Source organism: Mytilus edulis, chromosome 1, assembly GCF_963676685.1.
Source record: "Mytilus edulis chromosome 1, xbMytEdul2.2, whole genome shotgun sequence".
Classification (NCBI taxonomy): domain Eukaryota; kingdom Metazoa; phylum Mollusca; class Bivalvia; order Mytilida; family Mytilidae; genus Mytilus; species Mytilus edulis.
Window position 1 is genome coordinate 113,904,696 of NC_092344.1, and position 20,083 is coordinate 113,924,778.

Here is a 20,083-nt window from a genome sequence, read left to right on the forward strand (position 1 = left end):
GAGGTCAAAGATGAAACACATTTTCTTTTCAACTGTGATAGTTTATCGGTCCAAATGATAGACATGATAACAATGATAAATAATTGCTGCTTTTAAAAATCTTGACCCTAACCAAAAACTGATATGGTTAATGAAAAATGAACATAAGAACTTATTATCAGAATTATGCATGTTCATTAACAAATATGAAAAGTTTTAAAGGGATTTATCTCCCTCTACTACTTGTAATTTGAACTTTATATTTTCTCTATAGCAGTGAGTTCTAGAGCACCGTCCCTTGATGAATATTGCCCAGAAGCCAATGTCACCCCTTGCTGCTTTGCATTAGTCATGAGGAGAATGATGGAGTAATCTCATATCTCATGTATCTGTAGCTAGTTCTGAAGGATCTCCCGGCCTTGATGACCTTTGCACTTGTTGTGATGTAAAGTCCCTCTGACTGCTGTGCACTGGTCATGAGAACAACTACTGCAGACTGATGAGATACTATATTTCTGGTTCTATTTTTTACTCTTTTTTTTTAGTTTCCCTATTAATAAACTTTATATTCTTTTAATATTAAATCGGCCTCATTACACCCAATGCCTCTTATCATAATTATATATCCACATTGCTCATATTATCACTTTATTACCTTGTGAGTGTATTACTTATTGTGTATTTCACTAATGTTTTATATAATCAAATGTTGTATTATGACGTATTTGTATCTTGCCCGACAATGGCCCATGATTGGTATAATAAAAATATGTCTAAAAATGTCTAATGCCTAATAATGTATATACGAAAATGATGTGTTAACATTAAAAAAGAAAAACACTATTTCTTAATATCAAAAAATGAATCTCTTATATTAGAAAATAACTATTCTAGTGTTTGCTACTTTTTCTGATTCTTGGTGAACCGCAAACATTGCTATTCTTGGGTTCATCGATTTCCGGAATTTTACCCTGACGTGCACTGGATTTTATTTGTTGCGGAAACGTTCGGTTTGTTCATTCGGCACTTCCTGACTTTTTCTTTCAACGACCAGTGCTGATAAAACGTATTTTTTTCTCTTTTAAGTTTAAAGCATTTCTCTTTCTTCAAAGAATGGTCAGCATGTATATTTTAAGGAGTCTGTCTCGTCTATATATTGAACTTCACTACAGATATTTTTATTTTTTATATTTTATATAGACGAAGAAAACTACTTTTCTCACATGAGAACACGTCATGTCAACATAATTTACAACAACAACAAAATAACATAAATTTGTTTGCTCTAAATATTGTTACTGCTATTTTTATTGTGGGTCCGATGGCTACAGTGTTGAAGGTCCCAAGTTCGAGTATGACTTGGGATGCTGAAAATTTCAGCACATCACAAGGGCGATTTTCGCCCTCCCCACACACTTCTGGAGTTTAAACTAGAATTGGTACTTTGGAGCCTTGGTTGGTCAAAGTTCTCCCTTACTTTAATCTGGAGATCAATCTTCTGATATCTCTTGAGTTTGTCTGTTTCCGCCAAGTGGTAGGTAATTTTCTCCCAATACTTACGCTTCCTCCACCATAACAACTGAGTACCCAGTGTCCTAGCACTCCCTTTGTGTTGGGTGGGGATTGATTGTCCTTGTAAAAATAATTGTCGTAAATATTCGTTAGTCATGTTAGTGACACATCTGTATTAATTCCTATAGGGAGTGTACATGGATGCCACTGTACCCTCACAGCTTTCGAGGGGTTCTTCTGATAACAGAGCCATTTACCAGTTATACATTTTTTGTGCATACATTTGTACATGTACATACATACTTTATGACCTTGATATCAAAATCTGAATTATCCAAAGTGGAGAAGTGAATAAACATAACCTTATTCCAATGGCATATGAAAAAAAACACATTTTTCTCACAAAGTAATGTAGTTCAAGATTACTCTGACGTCCAAAGGCTGTTTTGCCAGACATGCTATGGCGGTGGGACCACAGTCCAAGCTTGTGTGGCAAAACAGCAATTGGAGTTCAGAGTAGTCTTGGACTGAAAGTAAGTAAATATTCCAAAAGGAAAACCAAAAACCTTGATAACCTGTAAACTTTACAATATTTATATTGTAGATAGGTACATTTTGTACCAGTAAAAGAGTAGTTCTCACAGGGTCAGCTGGTTCTGAATAGCACAGGCACTTGTCTCAGAATTTTTCTTTCTTATATACCTTTATATACATGTACCACAAGATAATTAAATCACATTTTTTAAAAATGTCACCTGGCACAAAATTTTGTTATACATTATACTGATTTCTCGGTTGTCAACCCTACTAAAACTTGTTATACCATAAATCTAAATTGATTTATCTACACAATGGTGTATAACACTTCTACCTTTGTTGTTGAAATCATCCTTAGAAGGCATTCCCAATTATTTTGTAACATGTTTTAGTGGGGTTGACACAGAGAAATCAGCATATTATAATGGAATTTCCTGCTCATGTGAAATTTTTCTGATACAAGTGCCTATGCTCACTAGGTAGAAAGTTTTGTTATTGTACTTTATTTACCACATACATGTACAAAAAAAATGTATTTGACAAGACTTCAATGAATATCCATAATGTATATCATGACATGTAATCTATCTTTTATCTATTTATTTAATTTTAGATAAGAAAATTGTGGTGGAAAGTTATTTTTTACCAGTACCACTAGACTAAAATATTTTAGTGCTGAAAAACTAGACTGGAATTTCTTTGACTTAGCAAAACAATAGAAAACAAATTAGATTAGGTGAGTATTTATGTATTACAAATGTATTAAAAATCAATATAATTTTATTTATATTTAATTATAGATAGGTTGTTTGGACAGGCATATAGCGGCAAAAATCTTGTGTGCAAATTATAGTGCCTGGTTGAAAACATAGCTCATGCGTATGCTGCATAGAGGGGAAGTAATGAACGCATAAGATCAGAACATCTGTATCTTGTGATTTTATTTATTATCCTACACTATATGCCTTTTACACTGAACTCTTTATCTACATGAATAGCATGTAAAATTATGCTGGTATCTACTTCATCGGGCGTACAAAATGATTCTTAAAACCTGCATACTCCCTCTGAGCAGAATTGGGGTCCTTGGAAGTGCTAGCTAGATAAATGACGCTTGAAATATACTAAAATATACATGATCTTTCCGTGTTCCCAGACCCTCGATAAAGCTTTTGTTAGTGCTAATTTTTCGCATTTTAATAAGCAATTCAGTCATTAAGAACCCTGACATATAACACACGTATTTCATTCCTACTTTGTTTAGGGCTTAATTGGCATAGTTTAACAGGACTGTGAGCCATATTCCGGGTCTGAAACATGACCGAAGTATTTGATTTGTGTATTACAATTATAACAAAAAATCAATTAAAAATATAAAAAAACAACAAAAACTAAGACAAAACAACGATCTTCAAAATAACTCGACTATTCAAAATATACATATCGACCATACAACAAGTAAAAAGAGAAATGAAGTAAGTGACAATTGTCCTAGTTAATGACCTGATAGTGTAAGCTACAAAACGATTAACGGCACGAGAAAAGGCGTGTTTGAATCAAGGCAGAATGATCACTAAATTTGTGTTTTAAATTGCTATTTTCTTCTCACCGATATACATTACACGAAATATATTTGGCACACATATGAACCATGTCTTATTGATGAAATCAGAGTAAAAATGTTGTGAAAGTTACACACAATAAATTTTCTTTCATTCAAAATGTGACAAAAATAGTCTTACAAAAATCATGAACTACTTACACTTAAATTATATAAATCTTTTCAGCTTTTGTTCAAATAACATAGAAAGCAATAATTTTATTTTTCGTGTTGAAGATGGCCTGAATGAGTAGGTATTTTTGGGTACCCTTAGAAAGCACAAAATTTTGAAAAACATGACCACGGTACATTGTAGCTTACAACGACATTCATGATTGGAAAATATAATGATTTTCAAATAGTTTGCATATAAATTAGCTGTGTGTTATCCTTTAACTTAAACTCGTTAACTAGACGTCTTTTTCGATACCGGGCACCCTAATTAGTGTAAGAAAGGTAATCAAACATGTTTGGATTACCTCAATATATTTGGATTACCTTCCTCACACTGGTTCCAAATTGTCTTAATTGGCCATTAACCAAGAAATCCTTGTTTACCCACCTTTTTAGCTCACCTGGCCCAAAGGGCCAAGTAAGCTTTTCCCATCACTTTGCGTCCGGCGTCCGTTGTTGTCGTCCGTCGTCCTCGTTAACTTTTACAAAAATCTTCTCCTCTGAAATTACTGGGCCAAATTGAACCAAACTTGGCCACAATCATCATTGGGGTATCTAGTTAAAAAAATGTGTCCGGTGACCCGGCCAACCAACCAAGATGGCCGCCATGGCTAAAAATTGAACATAGGGGTACCGTAAAATGCAGTTTTTGGCTTATAACTCAAAAACCAAGCATTTAGAGCAAATCTGACATGGGGGTAAAATTGTTTATCAGGTCAAGATCTATCTGCCCTGAAATTTTCAGATGAATCAGACAACCTGTTGTTGGGTTGCTGCCCCTGAATTGGTAATTTTAAGGAAATTTTGCTGTTTTTGGTTATTATCATGAATATTATTATAGATAGAGATAAACTGTAAACGGCAATAATGTTCAACAAAGTAAGATCTACAAATAAGTCAACATGACTGAAATGGTCAGTTGACCCCTTTAGGAGTTATTGCCCTTTATAGTCAATTTTTAACCATTTTTTCGTAAATCTTAGTAATCTTTTACAAAAATCTTCTCCTCTGAAACTACTGGGCCAAATTAATCCAAACTTGGCCACAATCATCATTGGGGTATCTAGTTCAAAAAATGTGTGGCGTGACCCTGCCAACCAACCAAGATGGCCGCCATGGCTAAAAATAAAACATAGGGGTAAAATGTAGATTTTGGCTTGTAACTCAAAAACCAAAGCATTTAGAACAAATCTGATGAGCAGTAAATTTGCTTATCAGGTCAAGATCTATCTGCCCTCAAATTTTCAGATGAACCCGACAACCCGTTGTTGGGTTGCTGCCCCTGAATTGGTAATTTTAGGGAATTTTTGCTGTTTTTGGTTATAATCTTGAATATTATTATAGATAAAGATAAACTGTAAACAGCAATAATGTTCAGCAAAGTTATATTTACAAATAAATCAAAATGATTGAAATGGTCAGTTGACCCCTTTAGGAGTTATTGCCATTTATAGTAAATTTTTAACCATTTTTCGTAAATCTTAGTAATATTTTACAAAAATCTTTTCCTCTGAAACTACAGGGCCAAATTAATCCAAACTAAGCCACAATCATCTATGGGGTATCAAGTTTAAAAAATGTGTCCGGTGACCAGGACATTCATCCAAGATGACCGCCACAGCTAAAAATATAACATAGGGGTAAAATGCAGTTTTTGGCTTTTAACTCAAAAACCAAAGCATTTAGAGCAAATCTGACATGAGGCAAAATTGTTTATCTGGTCAAGATCTATCTGCCCTGAAATTTTCAGATGGATCAGACTGCCCGTTGTTAGGTTACTGCCCCTGAATTGGTAATTTTAATGAAATTTTGAAGTTTTTTGTTATTATCTTGAATATTATTTTAGATAGAGATAAACTGTAAACATCAATAATGTACAGCAAAGTAAGACCTAAAAATAAATCAACATGACCAAAATGGTCCTTTAACTACTGGGCCAAGTTCATTATAGATAGAGATAATTGTAATCAGCAAGAATGTTCATTAAAGTAAGATGTACAAACACATCACCATCACCAAACATAATTTTGTCATGAATCCATCTGCGTCCTTTGTTTAATATCGCAGGTGAGCCTCTAGTATTTAAAGAAAGAGAACATATGAATTAAATAATCTATTACAATAGATCTGCAGGATATAAGTAATAGCTTTCAAAAATGTGTTTCAACTGTAAAAGTTGCACAATATTTTTTAACTGCTAAAAGTCCAAGGAGACTATATTAATTGATAGATAAATCAATAAAATGTTTGCATATATTTGTCTTTTGTTTCTTTTGTAGATGTATACATTGCTGTCAGGTTATTGGAAATATTTTTTCCAGAAAGAGGAGTATAATGTCTTGATTCTTGGTTTAGATAATGCAGGAAAATCAGTGAGTATATTAAATAAGATAGAAATATATGAGATGAAGAGCACAGTTGATTTATCAACATGCCTGCTGTCCCTGAAAAACAATAATAACTTCAAATGACTGCCATAAACACTGATGATGGAAAACTGAATAAAAACAATAATAACTTCAAATGACTGCCACAATCACTGTTGATGAAAAACTGAATAAAAAACTATAATCGACTTAAGAATATATGTTGATTAACCAATGAAAAATGACTTCAGCTTGAGAGCTTTTAGGATTATTGCAACAGGCTCAACAGTTCCCAAGCTATTAGGGGTAAAAGGGGATATATATAATCTGGCATATAAAAGGTATGTGCAAATTAATGAGTACAGCCTGTTAATATTATATGTGAAGAACATGGTCATAAAAAGCATAATAGTTTTCATGTTCACTTTTGATGAACATTTATTTGTACAGCATTTCCTGGTAAAGATGTTGTGATGACATTGAGCTGTGTCAGTGTAACCTTCTTGTTTTAGTTGTATTTAAGTCTTTCTTTGTTATATTTTTCAGACATACTTAGAACAGTCAAAGACAAAGTTCAACTCCAAGTACCAAGGAATGAATCTGTCAAAAATAACAGCAACAGTTGGACTAAATAGTATAGAAATTAATTTATGTTTATACATCAGGGTTTCCGCTGGCGGTCGCCATTTTCGCAATTTGCGATAAAATAATAATTATGGCGATAAAAATTCTTTATTTGCGAAAGAATTTGGCGAAAGAAATATAAAAACGATTTATTTTCCTCCATCTTGTTTATTTACTTTTATTCAAGTTTCTCGGACTTTATCCGATTAGACAATAATCGGAATTCATCTTGACCTCATTAAGATTTGAACAGAAAATCAATAATCAGCTGATTGCATTTTAAGCTATCGACAACAAAGGACTAATTAATAAAGGTGTTGATTGAATTGTTTGACAAAATAATATAGTTAAATGGCTTCCGCTAAAAGTAACATAAAGAATTTATTTACCACTTTGCGACGCACGTGTTTGAAGAAAACTTTTGACGTCTCCTCAGTCTCCTTTTAAAAATAGTTTAGAAAAGAAAGCTGTTGTTGTGACGAAAAATGTTCAAAAGCAAGAAAAATCTCCGATTTAAAACTTTAATTATTCTTTCACTTTGATATACCCGGTGGGTAATTGATTAGGGAGAAACATGTGTTTCAAGAATAGGTTTACGTCTCAACTTTTTCATTTACGATGGTCAAGAAAAGAAAACTGTCGTTATGAAAAAAATCTATCAAAAAGGTTGTGAACAACCCCTCGAATGAGATTAATCCTTCAATGTAATGACTACAAATGAAATCAGGGATCAATTTCATGTGATAAAAGCTTTTGTTTTGTTGTAAAAACCACTTCTTAGTACAAAAGAGCACATCAGTATTTATCTTTAAAAGAAACTTTCCCAACGAATTATACTGGTATTATATGATAAAACATGTCCATGAATTTAGTTATATTCCAGGACATATATATTCTTTATTATTTAAAAGTATGGTGGCCCCGTCATTTAGAAAAGTTGTTTAAAATACAATGAATATTTCCTTTTAAGTTAAACAAAATTCTGTTGCTTTTAAAGTAAATTTTTAGTGTTTATTCATTATGTTCATTAAAATGTTAACTCTAAAATAAGTTTTAGCGAATAATCATAGACACAATGGGGCAAAAAATTCCTATTCAAGGGAAAAGGGGGGGGGGGTAGAAAAAAATGGAAATTTTAAACAAAAAAATATATTAATGTTATTTGGCGAAAAAAATAATAGAGTGGCGAAAAATATATTGTTTTGGCGAAAGAGGTGGCGAAAAAAATAATTGACCCAGGGGAAACCCTGATACATGTTTAACTTTATATAAAAAGATACAAAAATTTGAATCAAAAGCTTTCACATTTGTGCAGAGTCACATTTTCCCTAAAAATCAATAAAATACAGATGTTATGTATGGACTTTTTTTCTCCTTTTTGTATCAATTGCAAAATTATTTTTACAAAAAGACATTACAGAGTTTTTGTTACAACCAAAATTGAATAAATGATCTTGCTCTTTCTGACAAAGTCAGCCTTATATCACACAAATAATTATGCATTACTCAGATTACCAGTAAAACAGTGAATGATAAACATATATTGCCTATTCATTATTTATTGAAATAATCATATCATAATGTTGAGTAGAATTAGGAGCCATAATTTTAAGTATACAAGGTACTTTAATTATTGTGCATCTATATCAATGCAGTGCAACTTTTAATATTTATTAGTGAGATGAAAAAAAATCTTTAAAATCATTGCCCACATATAAATCAAGCATTTTAAATGACATAAAAAGAATCATACTAAACATTCTTTGTAAGTAAAACATTTAAGTTTTATCATTTAGTTCATGATACACACAAAGCAACAGAATTATTTGTAAAGTGATTTTATATTGTCAGTATCCTTGTTTTCAGTTGGAAAGATAGACATAGGAAGAGTACGACTTAATTTCTGGGATCTTGGTGGACAAGAAGAGTTACAGTCATTATGGGATAAAGTAATTTTATATTTTAAATAGTATTTTTTTTCTTTAAAAAATTGAAATTACTACATCATCAGTTTAAAATTAGTGTGCTTGTCTGTAGTGTAGGAGGTTATACTGAGTCATAAAAAAGACTGAAGGTTAAGAGTCAGTTATGGTGTCATGTCTACCTGCTGTCTCACCTGACTGTTACTTTGTAAGCTACTATGGTAGATATTGGCCCTATTTATCAATCTAGAACAAATCACGGTTTATGTAATGTGTATCTCATTATGTACTTGTTCTGAATACATTCATCAATCAATATTTAAGTATTTGTACATATGTAATGAATAGAAACCTTTTTAGAGGTAGTTCAATAACAGTAAGAGTATTTGATAATTTTGAATAATGGTATATTGCATTTTATAAAGTAAGCTGTTTTAAAGTTAAAATTTTATACAGTATTCAATTAAACAAATCTTACTTTATAATGAAATTTACTACTCAAAACTTTTAATATCTTTCTGTTATATATTTTCCTTAGAAATTATCCACAAGTTTTGAGTTTCAACCCATTATACAATGAATTTATGTGAATGATAAAATGAAAGAAATAAGCTAGATTTGATTTGGACTTATGAAAATTTCCAATTTTTAATCTATTATGCATTGTAGGTAGTTAATTTTTTTTGTTATACAGAGTTGCCAAAGAATTATAAACGATATAACTATTGCTATTTCAGCTGCCATTTGTGAAAGTTTAGCAATATATGAATAAGAAAAGGAATCAAAGGTCTAATTAAAAACATTATAATTTATTTTTACCCTATTTTATTTCAGTATTATGCAGAATCTCATGCAGTAATATACATCATAGATTCTTCAGACACAGAAAGAATAGATGAATCAAAAGATGCTTTTGGTATATTTTACATAACTCTATAACTCTACTCATTCATTTCATGTTTGGTAGGTTTTTATGTTACTGTTAATTTCTCATGAACTTTTGATATTTCAAATTTTCTGAAACTGTGCAACACTTTTCAAGAACAAGTTGGTGATTGTGGGTTAGTGTTCTTCTTTTATAAAGTTTGTTTGTCTAGCCTGCAAAGAAATTTGTTTTGAATAATTGTTACATATCTTGTGAAAGATAGCCAAAAGATACCAAATAGTAATCCAAATTCATAAGGCGATAAAAAAATGACAACACCATGACAAAAAATAACAAAAAAACGTACAACAGTTTACAAAACACATATAGAAAACAAAAGACTAAGCAACTCTCAACCCACCATATACGGGATGTGATCTTCCGTTCTCCAGGAGGGTGAGTAGATTCTCCTCCACTTGTAACACTTGTTGGGTTGCTTTTTGAATATGTAGAAAATTTGTATTTCACACTTTGTTTTAAATTGAGTTTTTTCAGTATAAATATAAAAAAGAAGATGTGGTATGATTGCCATTAAGACAACTGTCCAGAAGAGACCAAAATTATACAGAAATTAACAACTATAGGTCAATGTACAGCTTTCAACAATGAGCAAAGCCCATACTGTATAGTCAGCTATAAAAGACCCCATAATGACAATGTAAAACAATTCAAACGAGAAAACAAACAGCCTTATTTATATATATAAAAAAAAAATGAATGAAAAACAAATATATAACACATAAACAAACGACAACCACTGAATTACAAGCTCCTGACTCACATACATACATAATGTGGCACGGTTCAACATGTAAGCGGGATCCCAACCCTCCCTTAACCTGTGACAGTGGAATAACAGTACAACATAAGAACGAACTATAAAAATCAGTTGAAGTCCATTCTCAAAAAAGTGTGCAAAATTCACATGTAGAATTACTTTTAAAGAAATTATTGACTTAAAGAAATCATAGTTTTGGAAAAGTCTCCATATACATTATATATATGTAAGCCTATAGAAAACATAAACGTTATTGAACTTAAATTCATCGATCGCCTCCTCCCACAGAATTCACAAAATTTGTTATCCCACTTGAAAGATATAATAGAAATTTGAGCTTCCATTGATATATATATCAATAAATCTGACAACAAAGCATGAAAAGTATATTTAGCCTAGTACAGATTGAAAACCTCTTGACAATAAATGCAATCTACCTTGTAGCATTATTTCTTCAGTTTTAAACTGCAAATAGAAATGCTCATAGAATGGAATTCAAAAATATAACCAGATACAACTGTGTTGTTTTTTTTTAAATTCATTAAATTTTTATATATTACAGATAAAATGATAGTGAATGACATGTTAAAAGGTGTACCACTACTTATTCTTGCCAATAAACAAGATCTAGAGGTTGGTGTTGAAATATAAAATTTTCAGTTATTGTTAGAATGATGAAACACTATATATTGTATATTTGAGATGTCGAAGATCTAACCATACAACACAGGAATATTATTCTTTGTTTGCATTTGCATAATATCTTTTTCCGTGTGATATTTAATGGTTACAATGCCTTATGATTTCTATATTTCCCAAACAATAATTTTATGTATTCCATTATATAAAGTATGAAATGTTGGTAAGTTGTTATTTTTCTAGTTTGCTGATAATTTTTATACGACTGCAAAAATTGAAAATTTGTTGGTCGTATATTGGTATCACTTTGGCGTCATCGTCGTCGTCCAAAGACATTTGGTTTTCGCACTCTAACTTTAGTAAAAGTTAATAGAAATCTATGAAATTTAAACACAAGGTTTATGACAATGAAAGAAAGGTTGGGATTGATTTTTGGTGTTTTGGTCCTAAAAGTTTTATAGAAATTAGGGGCCAAAAAGGGCCCAAATAAGCATTTTTTTTGGTTTTCGCACAATAACCTTAGTATCAGAGTTTAGTTAACAGAAATCTATGAAATTTTAACATAAGGTCTATGACCTCAAAAGGAAGGTTGGGATTGATTTTGGGAGTTTTAGTCCCAACAGTTTAGGAATTATGGGCTAAAAACAGGTCCCTAATAAGCATTTTTCTTGGTTTTAATAAATTTAGTATAAGTTAATAGAAACTATGAAATTTTAAAACAAGGTTTATGACCACAAAAAGAAGGTTTGGATTGATTTTGGAAGTTTTGGTCCCAACGAATTAGGGGCCAAAAGGGTTCAAAATTAAACTTTGTTTTATTTCATCAAAAATTGAATTATTGGGGTTGTTTGATATGCCATATCTAACCATGTATTTAGATTCTTAATATTTAGTCCTGTTTTCAAATTGGTCTACATTTAGGTCCAAAGGGTCCAAAATTAAACTCAGTTTGATTTTAACAAAAATTGAATTCTTGGGGTTCTTTGATATGCTGAATCTAAACATGTACTTAGATTTTTGATTATTGGCCCAGTTTTCAAGTTGGTCCAAATCGGGGTCCAAAATTAAACATTGTTTGATTTCAACAAACATTGAATTCTTGGGGTTCTTTGATATGCTGAATCTAAACATTTACTTCGATTTTTTATTATGGCCCAGTTTTCAAGTTTGTCTAAATCGTGATATCAACAAAATTTGGGGTTCTTTGATATGCTGAATCTAACCATGTATTTAGATTTTCGATATTGGACCATAATAGGTAATGTCCAATTTAAAATTTAAAGTTTTTTAAGTTGAAGTTCTTAGACCACATTCATTATGTGTCAGAAACCTGCCCCAATGTTCAGGGTTCGAACTCTGCGGTCGTATAAAGCTGTGCCCTGCGGAGCATCTGGTTAAAGTTTAAGTTCTTAGACCACATTCATTCTGTGTCAGAAACCTATGATTTGTCAACTATTTAATCACAATCCAAATTCAGAGCTGTATTAAGCTTAAATGTTGTGTCCATACTTGCCCCAACTGTTCAGGGTTTGACCTCTGTGGTCGTATAAAGCCTACCCTGCAGAGCATCTGGTTTTATTTCTGTAACCGTAGTCTGTTGAGAATAACTTTTTCATTAATTTAATGTTAACCTCATCATTAAATGAATGTAAATTATCAAACCACTGCCTTATGACCATTTGTTCATCTATTACTATACATTTGCTTGGATCTATTATTGCACATGTACAAGATTTACAAGTTTTGTAAATAAAAATTCTAATAAATTCTTTTTTAGCTCACCTGGCCCGAAGGGCCAAGTGAGCTATTCCAATCACTTTGCGTCCGGCGTCCGTCGTCGTCGTCCGTCGTCCGTCGTCGTCGTCCGTCGTCGTTAACTTTTACAAAAATCTTCTCCTCTGAAACTACTGGGCCAAATCAAACCAAACTTGGCCACAATCATCATTGGGGTATCTAGTTTAAAAAATGTGTGGCGTGACCCGGTCAACCAACCAAGATGGCCGCCACGACTAAAAATAGAACATAGGGGTAAAATGCAGTTTTTGGCTTATAACTCAAAAACCAAAGCATTTAGAGCAAATCTGACATGGGGTAAAAATGTTTATCAGGTCAAGATCTATCTGCCCTGAAATTTTCAGATGAATCGGTCAATCGGTTGTTGGGTTGCTGCCCCTGAATTGGTAATTTTGAGGAAATTTTGCTGTTTTTGGTTATTATCTTGAATATTATTATAGATAGAGATAAACTGTAAACAGCAATAATGTTCAGCAAAGTAAGATCTACAAATAAGTTTTGGTCAGTTGACCCGTTTAGGAGTTATTGCCCTTAATAGTCAATTTTAACCATTTTTCATAAATTAAATTAATCTTTTACAAAAATCTTCTCCTCTGAAACTACTGGGCCAAATTAATCCAAACTTGGCCACAATCATCTTTGGGGTATCTAGTTTAAAAAATGTGTGGCGTGACCTGGTCAACCAACCAAGATGGCCGCCACCGCTAAAAATAAAACATAGGGGTAAAATGCAGTTTTTGGCTTATAACTCAAAAACCAAAGCATTTTAAGGAAATCTGACATGGGATAAAAATGTTTATCAGGTCAAGATCTATCTGCCCTGAAATTTTCAGATGAATCGGTCAATCGGTTGTTGGGTTGCTGCCCCTGAATTGGTAATTTTGAGGAAATTTTGCTGTTTTTGGTTATTATCTTGAATATTAATATAGATAGAGATAAATTGTAAACAGCAATAATGTTCAGCAAAGTAAGATCTACAAATAAGTCAGCATGACCAAAATGGTCAGTTGACCCTTTAGGAGTTATTGCCCTTTATAGTCAATCTTTAACCATTTTTCATAAATCTAAGTAATCTTTTACAAAATCTCCACTGAAACTACTAGGCCACAATCATCTTTGGGGTATCTAGTTTGAAAAATGTGTCCGATGACCTGGCCATTCAACCAAGATGGCAGCCACAGCTAAAAATAGAACATAGGGGTAAAATGCAGTTTTTGGCTTATAACTATGAACTCAAAGCATCTAGAGCAAATCTGACAAGAAGTTAAATTGTTAATCAAGTCAATATCTATCTGCCCTGAATTTTTCAGATGAATTGGACAACTGGTTGTTGGGTTGCTGCCCTCCAATTGGTAATTTTTAAAGAAATTTTGTCGTTTTTGGTTATCTTGAATACTATTATAGATAGCGATAAACTGTAAACAGCAATAATGTTCAGCAAAGTAAGATCTACAAATAAGTCAACATGACCTAAATGGTCAATTGACCCCTTAAGGAGTTATTGCCCTTTATAGTCAATTTTTAACAATTTTCATTAATTTGGTAAATATATGTAAATTTTTACCAAATATAGTTCTCTGTTACTAATGGGCAAAGTTCATTATAGATATAATTGTAAGAAGCAAAATCGTTCAGTAAAGTAAGAACTTCAAACACATCACCATCACCAAAATACAATTTTGTCATGAATCCATTTGTGTCCTTTGTTAAATATGCACATAGACCAAGGTGAGCGACACAGGCTCTTTAGAGCCTCTAGTTTATTTTAAGGGTTGTATGAAAGCTTCAGAAGTCAAAAAGGTGTTCAACAGTAGTGCACAACTGTTTGGAGATAGAGAATGCAAGTTCCTTGGTACATCTGCACTCAAAGGGTAATAAATTAAAATATTAATTCGTTTTATTGTTCATATTAAAATATCTACAAATTCCAGCACAAAATAATTTACACATATCCTTTCTTAAACAGTAAAAAGCCTTATTATATTGATTTAAGAATGCATAATGTAAAATAGTATGAACAAAACAGGACAGTAACCCTACAACACCAATAAAATAAATACAGATCATAAAAAGGATCTCCTGAAATACACAAGCAACAGCACCACAATATGCAGGGCTGTAAGGTGTTTGGAGTCGGACTAAGCGTGAATAAATTCAAAAGAACTGAACTAAACTGAACAGCTTAATGTGAAAAAAAGTATGAGACAATAAAGTATCATGACCTAGGAAAGACATTGACTTAGGTTAGATATATTTAAAACAAAGTTTATAACTTAAGTTAGATACTTTAAGAATATCTCTGATTTTAATAAGGATACTAGTCATTATAATTTTATAATTACTGAGTAAAAGGGAATGTGCTGCTTCATAATAGCATCCAAAATGATGACATTTGATCAGCTGTCATTGTTAAAAATATTGTGCTATTATGTAATATATACCTTTTTATAAGAAACACATTTTATGAATGATAGACCTCTTCAAGTGCTTGTATTATATGATTTATTTTTGCCAGAGATGGTGTCCATGAAGGGATAGAATGGATTAAAGAAGGAATTAAAAGAAACAATATAGACAGACCTCCAATGCAGAAAGAAATAACTTAAAATGCTCATATTATTATGTAAACAAATGAATGTTTATTACAAGATAGTCACATGACATCCCTTCTTCCAATTAACAATAGTATGAAACCACCTTGCTGTAGTGTATATATGCTAGATACATTTTGTAGTTGGTTGGTTCTTATATAACAAAAAGTATACTTCAAATGGAAGTTTAACAGCGAAATCAAAATATATACCGTAGTCAAATGTTTAATTCTTAATGTATCACGTTCAGACACAATTTTACCAAGGGTCTAATATGTTGATGGTTTTTGTAAATTTTTCAGTAAATTCAAAGACCTTTAACTTAAGAAGCAGAAATACAATTGAAATTAAAATATAAATGTGGAAAAGAATTTAAAGCTTGATATAAAAAGACTGAATTCAAACATAATTGGAGTGTTTACATTTTCTGACTAATTGTGTATCTGGAAAGTCCTGTTACTTCACCCTTTCCATTTGGTATACTGTTGACCTTACATTCCATACTTCTTAGCAGATAATAAGACTTCAGCTCTTAGTTGTGATTCAGTAGAGGTTTTACATTGTTTTTTTATGAGAATTCTTATAATTGTTGCTCTTGAAGAATTACTCATTTTTTTAATTTCTTTAATTTTTTGACATTGGCAATCATGCATAATCACTTGCATAGTATACGTAGTAAGAATCAACATGATATCCACTCTCATGTACATTAAGTTATGTAGCAGTTCCTTAAATCTCTTCTTGATTTTTGTATCAAACATTGGAAACTTAACTGTATGTTTACCAAATTATTTCTTTGGATTCCATATAAAAATCCTTGTCTGATTTTGTGAGTCAAATTTGTAGTAACTCACATGGTTTTCAAGCTTTAAGGGACCAAGGACCAACACTTCTGTTTATTAAATTTTTGGGGATTATGTTACATTTGAATAATATTGTTTGTAGTCAGATTTGCTGTGGCTAAAATTGTATGTAATGTATATTGATTTTAGGGTAAACACTGTGTTTAATAGTTGTAATTTTTTTGTAATAATACTGCCTTCATTTATGAAGTAATGATGTTTTTTATGAAACATATTTTGCAATCTTAAACCCATTATATAAATAGATATGTTTATGCTGAATACAAATTGAGATTATGTCCCTGCACAAATCTTCCTATATAAAAGAAAAAAATAAAGATTTCCAAGTTTATTGATTAATCAAAACCAAGTTTTTAAAAATAAGATAAGAGCATGATTATTAGTAAAATAGCAGTATGCTGTATATATGCAACATAATCGTTATTGAATTAAATGAAAGGTCACTGGAACCAACTACCAGATAAAGTTGTGCATGCAGGTTCTGTAGAGGCATTTAAGACCACTCTACAAGAACACCGCCCATAACGGCGCTCTTCTCCACCTTGTATAAAAGCCTAAACAGGATTCTACACGTACCACTACAGAGACGGACAGTAATGGTCCTCAACAAGTACAGAATTTTCTTTAAAGTTAATTAGTGCTTACTTAATCTTAAAACAAAATGAGAATATTTAAGTCAAACCTCAAAAATTGATACATCTTCAGAAAATATGTTGTCTAAACAATATCTAACTATATTATCATCAATGAATGCTTAAAACTGTCCTTCTAAATATAATCCAGATGTATCATATGTTAATGACAAAATTCATTAAGCATAATTAAAAATATACCAGCATTTGTATTACCTGTGTTATTGGTAGATTTTCCTGTATATATCTGTCAACTCCTTGATAATGGTATTCTTAACTTTGTTGTTGATACAAATGATAATTGTGGTACTATAACCATGATTAATCTGTAAAATATTATGTTATTTATCTGAGATATTTGTTTATTTTTAAAATAAATTGATTGTTTATGTATCAGGGTTATGAGGCAGATGTATGTATACTTCATTTTGAACATACTGGTGCAATAAATTATTCTTTTTTTTAATTTTGTTTTGCATTTTGAGCCCACTTCGCACGATGCCTTTCTCATCACATGGCCGATGTTGTCTATTGTCATCATCAGTCGAGGTTATTAAATACGAAATCTGTTCACCTGAAACTAGTTAACAAAATGTGGCCACAATCATCTGAGGGGTATCTAGTTTTAAAATATGTCTGATGATAGTGCCTACCAACATAGATGTCTAATATGTGAACTAGTATAATAGCTATAGAAACTTATATAAGCAAAAATGATCAGGCAGTCAAGATCTACGAGAAAAGTGAATAGTTGAAATTGTCTGATGACCCCTTGTTGGAGTTTTGCTTGCATGTATAAACCGAAAAAAGAAATTTAGATATAAGATTTCAATTTTATTTTCTATAAATGAACTTTATCATATACTTTTAAATAGAAAAATAAAATTAAAAAAATGGATCACCTTTCATTTAAGCTCACAATCTGCCTTCAAAAGAAACCTGCATTTTTGTTCCGGTACTTTTTTTCTGTTGAACTTATAGGAGAAATATAGGTAATATTGAAATAAAAAAAAGAACTAAATTACAGAAATCGCCGAAACTTTACAAATGTTTAGTTAAGGTACAGTTTATTGGAAAATAATATTGTACATTGGTAGAAACTTCAAATAAAAAAAAGTAGCAGCAAGACAACAACTAGAAATAACTCACAAAGGAACCCTTACAATATATGTATGAATTCTGTGTTTCACTTCCATTTCCTAATAACAGGTTGACACCTGTACTGATGTAACTTTATTCCTATTGTTCCTGAGAGTATCTTTCATCTAATATTCAAATCTTTGGACAATGCTTCAATGTACTACATAAGTTTTGATGATTTTTACCAAACCAATATTCCAACTTTCTCAGAAAAATATTTTTGGAACTCTTTTCACTTGCTGTACAGTGACCTATAGTTGATAATTTCTAAGACATTTTGTCTCTTATGGAGAGTTTCTCATTGTCAATCATATCATGTCTTCTTATCTCTGGGAGAAGACTTATATAAGTTTTATTAACTTGTGTCTCATCCCTTTTGCACATTTAAGCAAATAAAATATGTTTAAATTATGTCTTCTTATTTCCATGTTGACATCACTCCTGTTTCAATTGTTGGTTTTCCAGACTTCTAACTGAGCATTTCATATAAAATTTAATACAGTTAACACCAAAAACGCAGCTTATTCTCACTTGATGATGTGTTTGTTTATTGTCATACTTTCCCCTTTTTAGCTCACCTGGCCCGAAGGGCCAAGTGAAGCTTTTCTCATCACTTGGCGTCTGGCGTCAACTTTTACAAAAATCTTCTCTGAAATTGTTGGGCCAAATTTAACCAAACGTGGCCAAAATCATTATTAGGGTATCTAGTTTAAAAATTGTGTCCTGTGACCCAACCAACCAACCAAGATGGCCGCCAGGATCTATCTGCCTTAAAATTTTGAGTTGATAGGTTGCTGCCCCTGAATTGGTAATTTTAAGGAAATTTTGCTGTTTTTTGGTTATTATCTTGAATATTATCATAGATAGAGATAAACTGTAAACAGCAAAAATGTTCAGTAAAGTAAGATCTACAAATAAGTCAACAGGACCAAAATGGTCTGTTGACCCCTTTAGGAGTTATTGCCCTTTATAGTCAATTTTAAACCATTTTTCGTAAATCTTAGTCACCTTTTACAAAAATCTTCTCCTCTGAAACTACTGGGCCAAATTAAACCAAACTAGGCCACAATCATCATTGGGGTATCTAGTTTAAAAGTTGTGTCTGGTGACCCGGCCAACCAACCAAGATGGCCACCATGGCTAAAAATAGAACATAGGGGTAAAATGCAGTTTTTGGCTTATCACTCAAAAACCAAAGCATTTAGAGCAAATCTGACATGGGGTAAAATTGTTAATTAGGTCAAGATCTATCTGCCCTGAAATTTTTAGATGAATCTGACAACCCATTGTTGGGTTGCTGCCCCTGAATTGGTAATTTTTAGGAAATTTTGCTGTTTTTGGTTATTATCTTGAATATTATTAAAGATAGAGATAAACTGTACAAATAAGTCAACATGACGGAAATGGTCAATTGACTACTAAGGAGTTATTGTCCTTTATAGTCAATTTTTAACAATTTTCATAAAATTTGTAAATTTTAACTAACATTTTCCACTGAAACTACTGAGCCAAGTTCACTATAGATAGAGATAATTGTAAGCAGCAAGAATGTTCAGTAAAGTAAGATGTACAAACACATCACCATCACCAAAACACGATTTTGTCATGAATCCATCTGCTTCCTTTGTTTAATATTCACATAGACCAAGGTGAGCAACACAGGATTGTAATAACTTCATCAGCTATTGTTTTAATTTGGTAACATATTCTCACTTATAGTTGTTCTCAATAGTATTTTTATTTTGTAACTAGATTGATTATATTATGCTAATGTTCAGTATGTAGCAAATATAAGTAACAAGAAGTAGATGTGATCATGTAGATGCTATGAAACATGTGTCTCACTATTGCAGAAATTCTAATGAGACCAAATCATTTGGACCAGCTATACGTCTATACGTCCTTAAATCCATTGATGAAATTTTTATATACATTGAAGATGATCAGTGGGAATCAACAATGGTGACAACAGAGCTATACAACAGTTAGATCAAAGAAAAATTCAAG

At 31.7% G+C, this 20,083-nt stretch overlaps 1 protein-coding gene across 1 annotated transcript; it reads left to right on the plus strand.

Moving 5' to 3' along the window:
- The first annotated feature begins 959 nt into the window (after positions 1 to 959).
- Positions 960 to 17,402, plus strand: LOC139500384 (ADP-ribosylation factor-related protein 1-like). The gene is made up of 9 exons (XM_071289128.1): positions 960 to 1,045; positions 2,642 to 2,764; positions 6,082 to 6,174; positions 6,715 to 6,802; positions 8,659 to 8,741; positions 9,549 to 9,630; positions 10,980 to 11,050; positions 14,621 to 14,721; positions 15,366 to 17,402. Exons 3-9 carry the CDS (start codon positions 6,082 to 6,084, stop codon positions 15,454 to 15,456), a joined length of 609 nt encoding a protein of 202 aa, XP_071145229.1. The 5' UTR covers positions 960 to 1,045; positions 2,642 to 2,764; the 3' UTR covers positions 15,457 to 17,402.
- Positions 17,403 to 20,083: the final 2,681 nt, after the last annotated feature.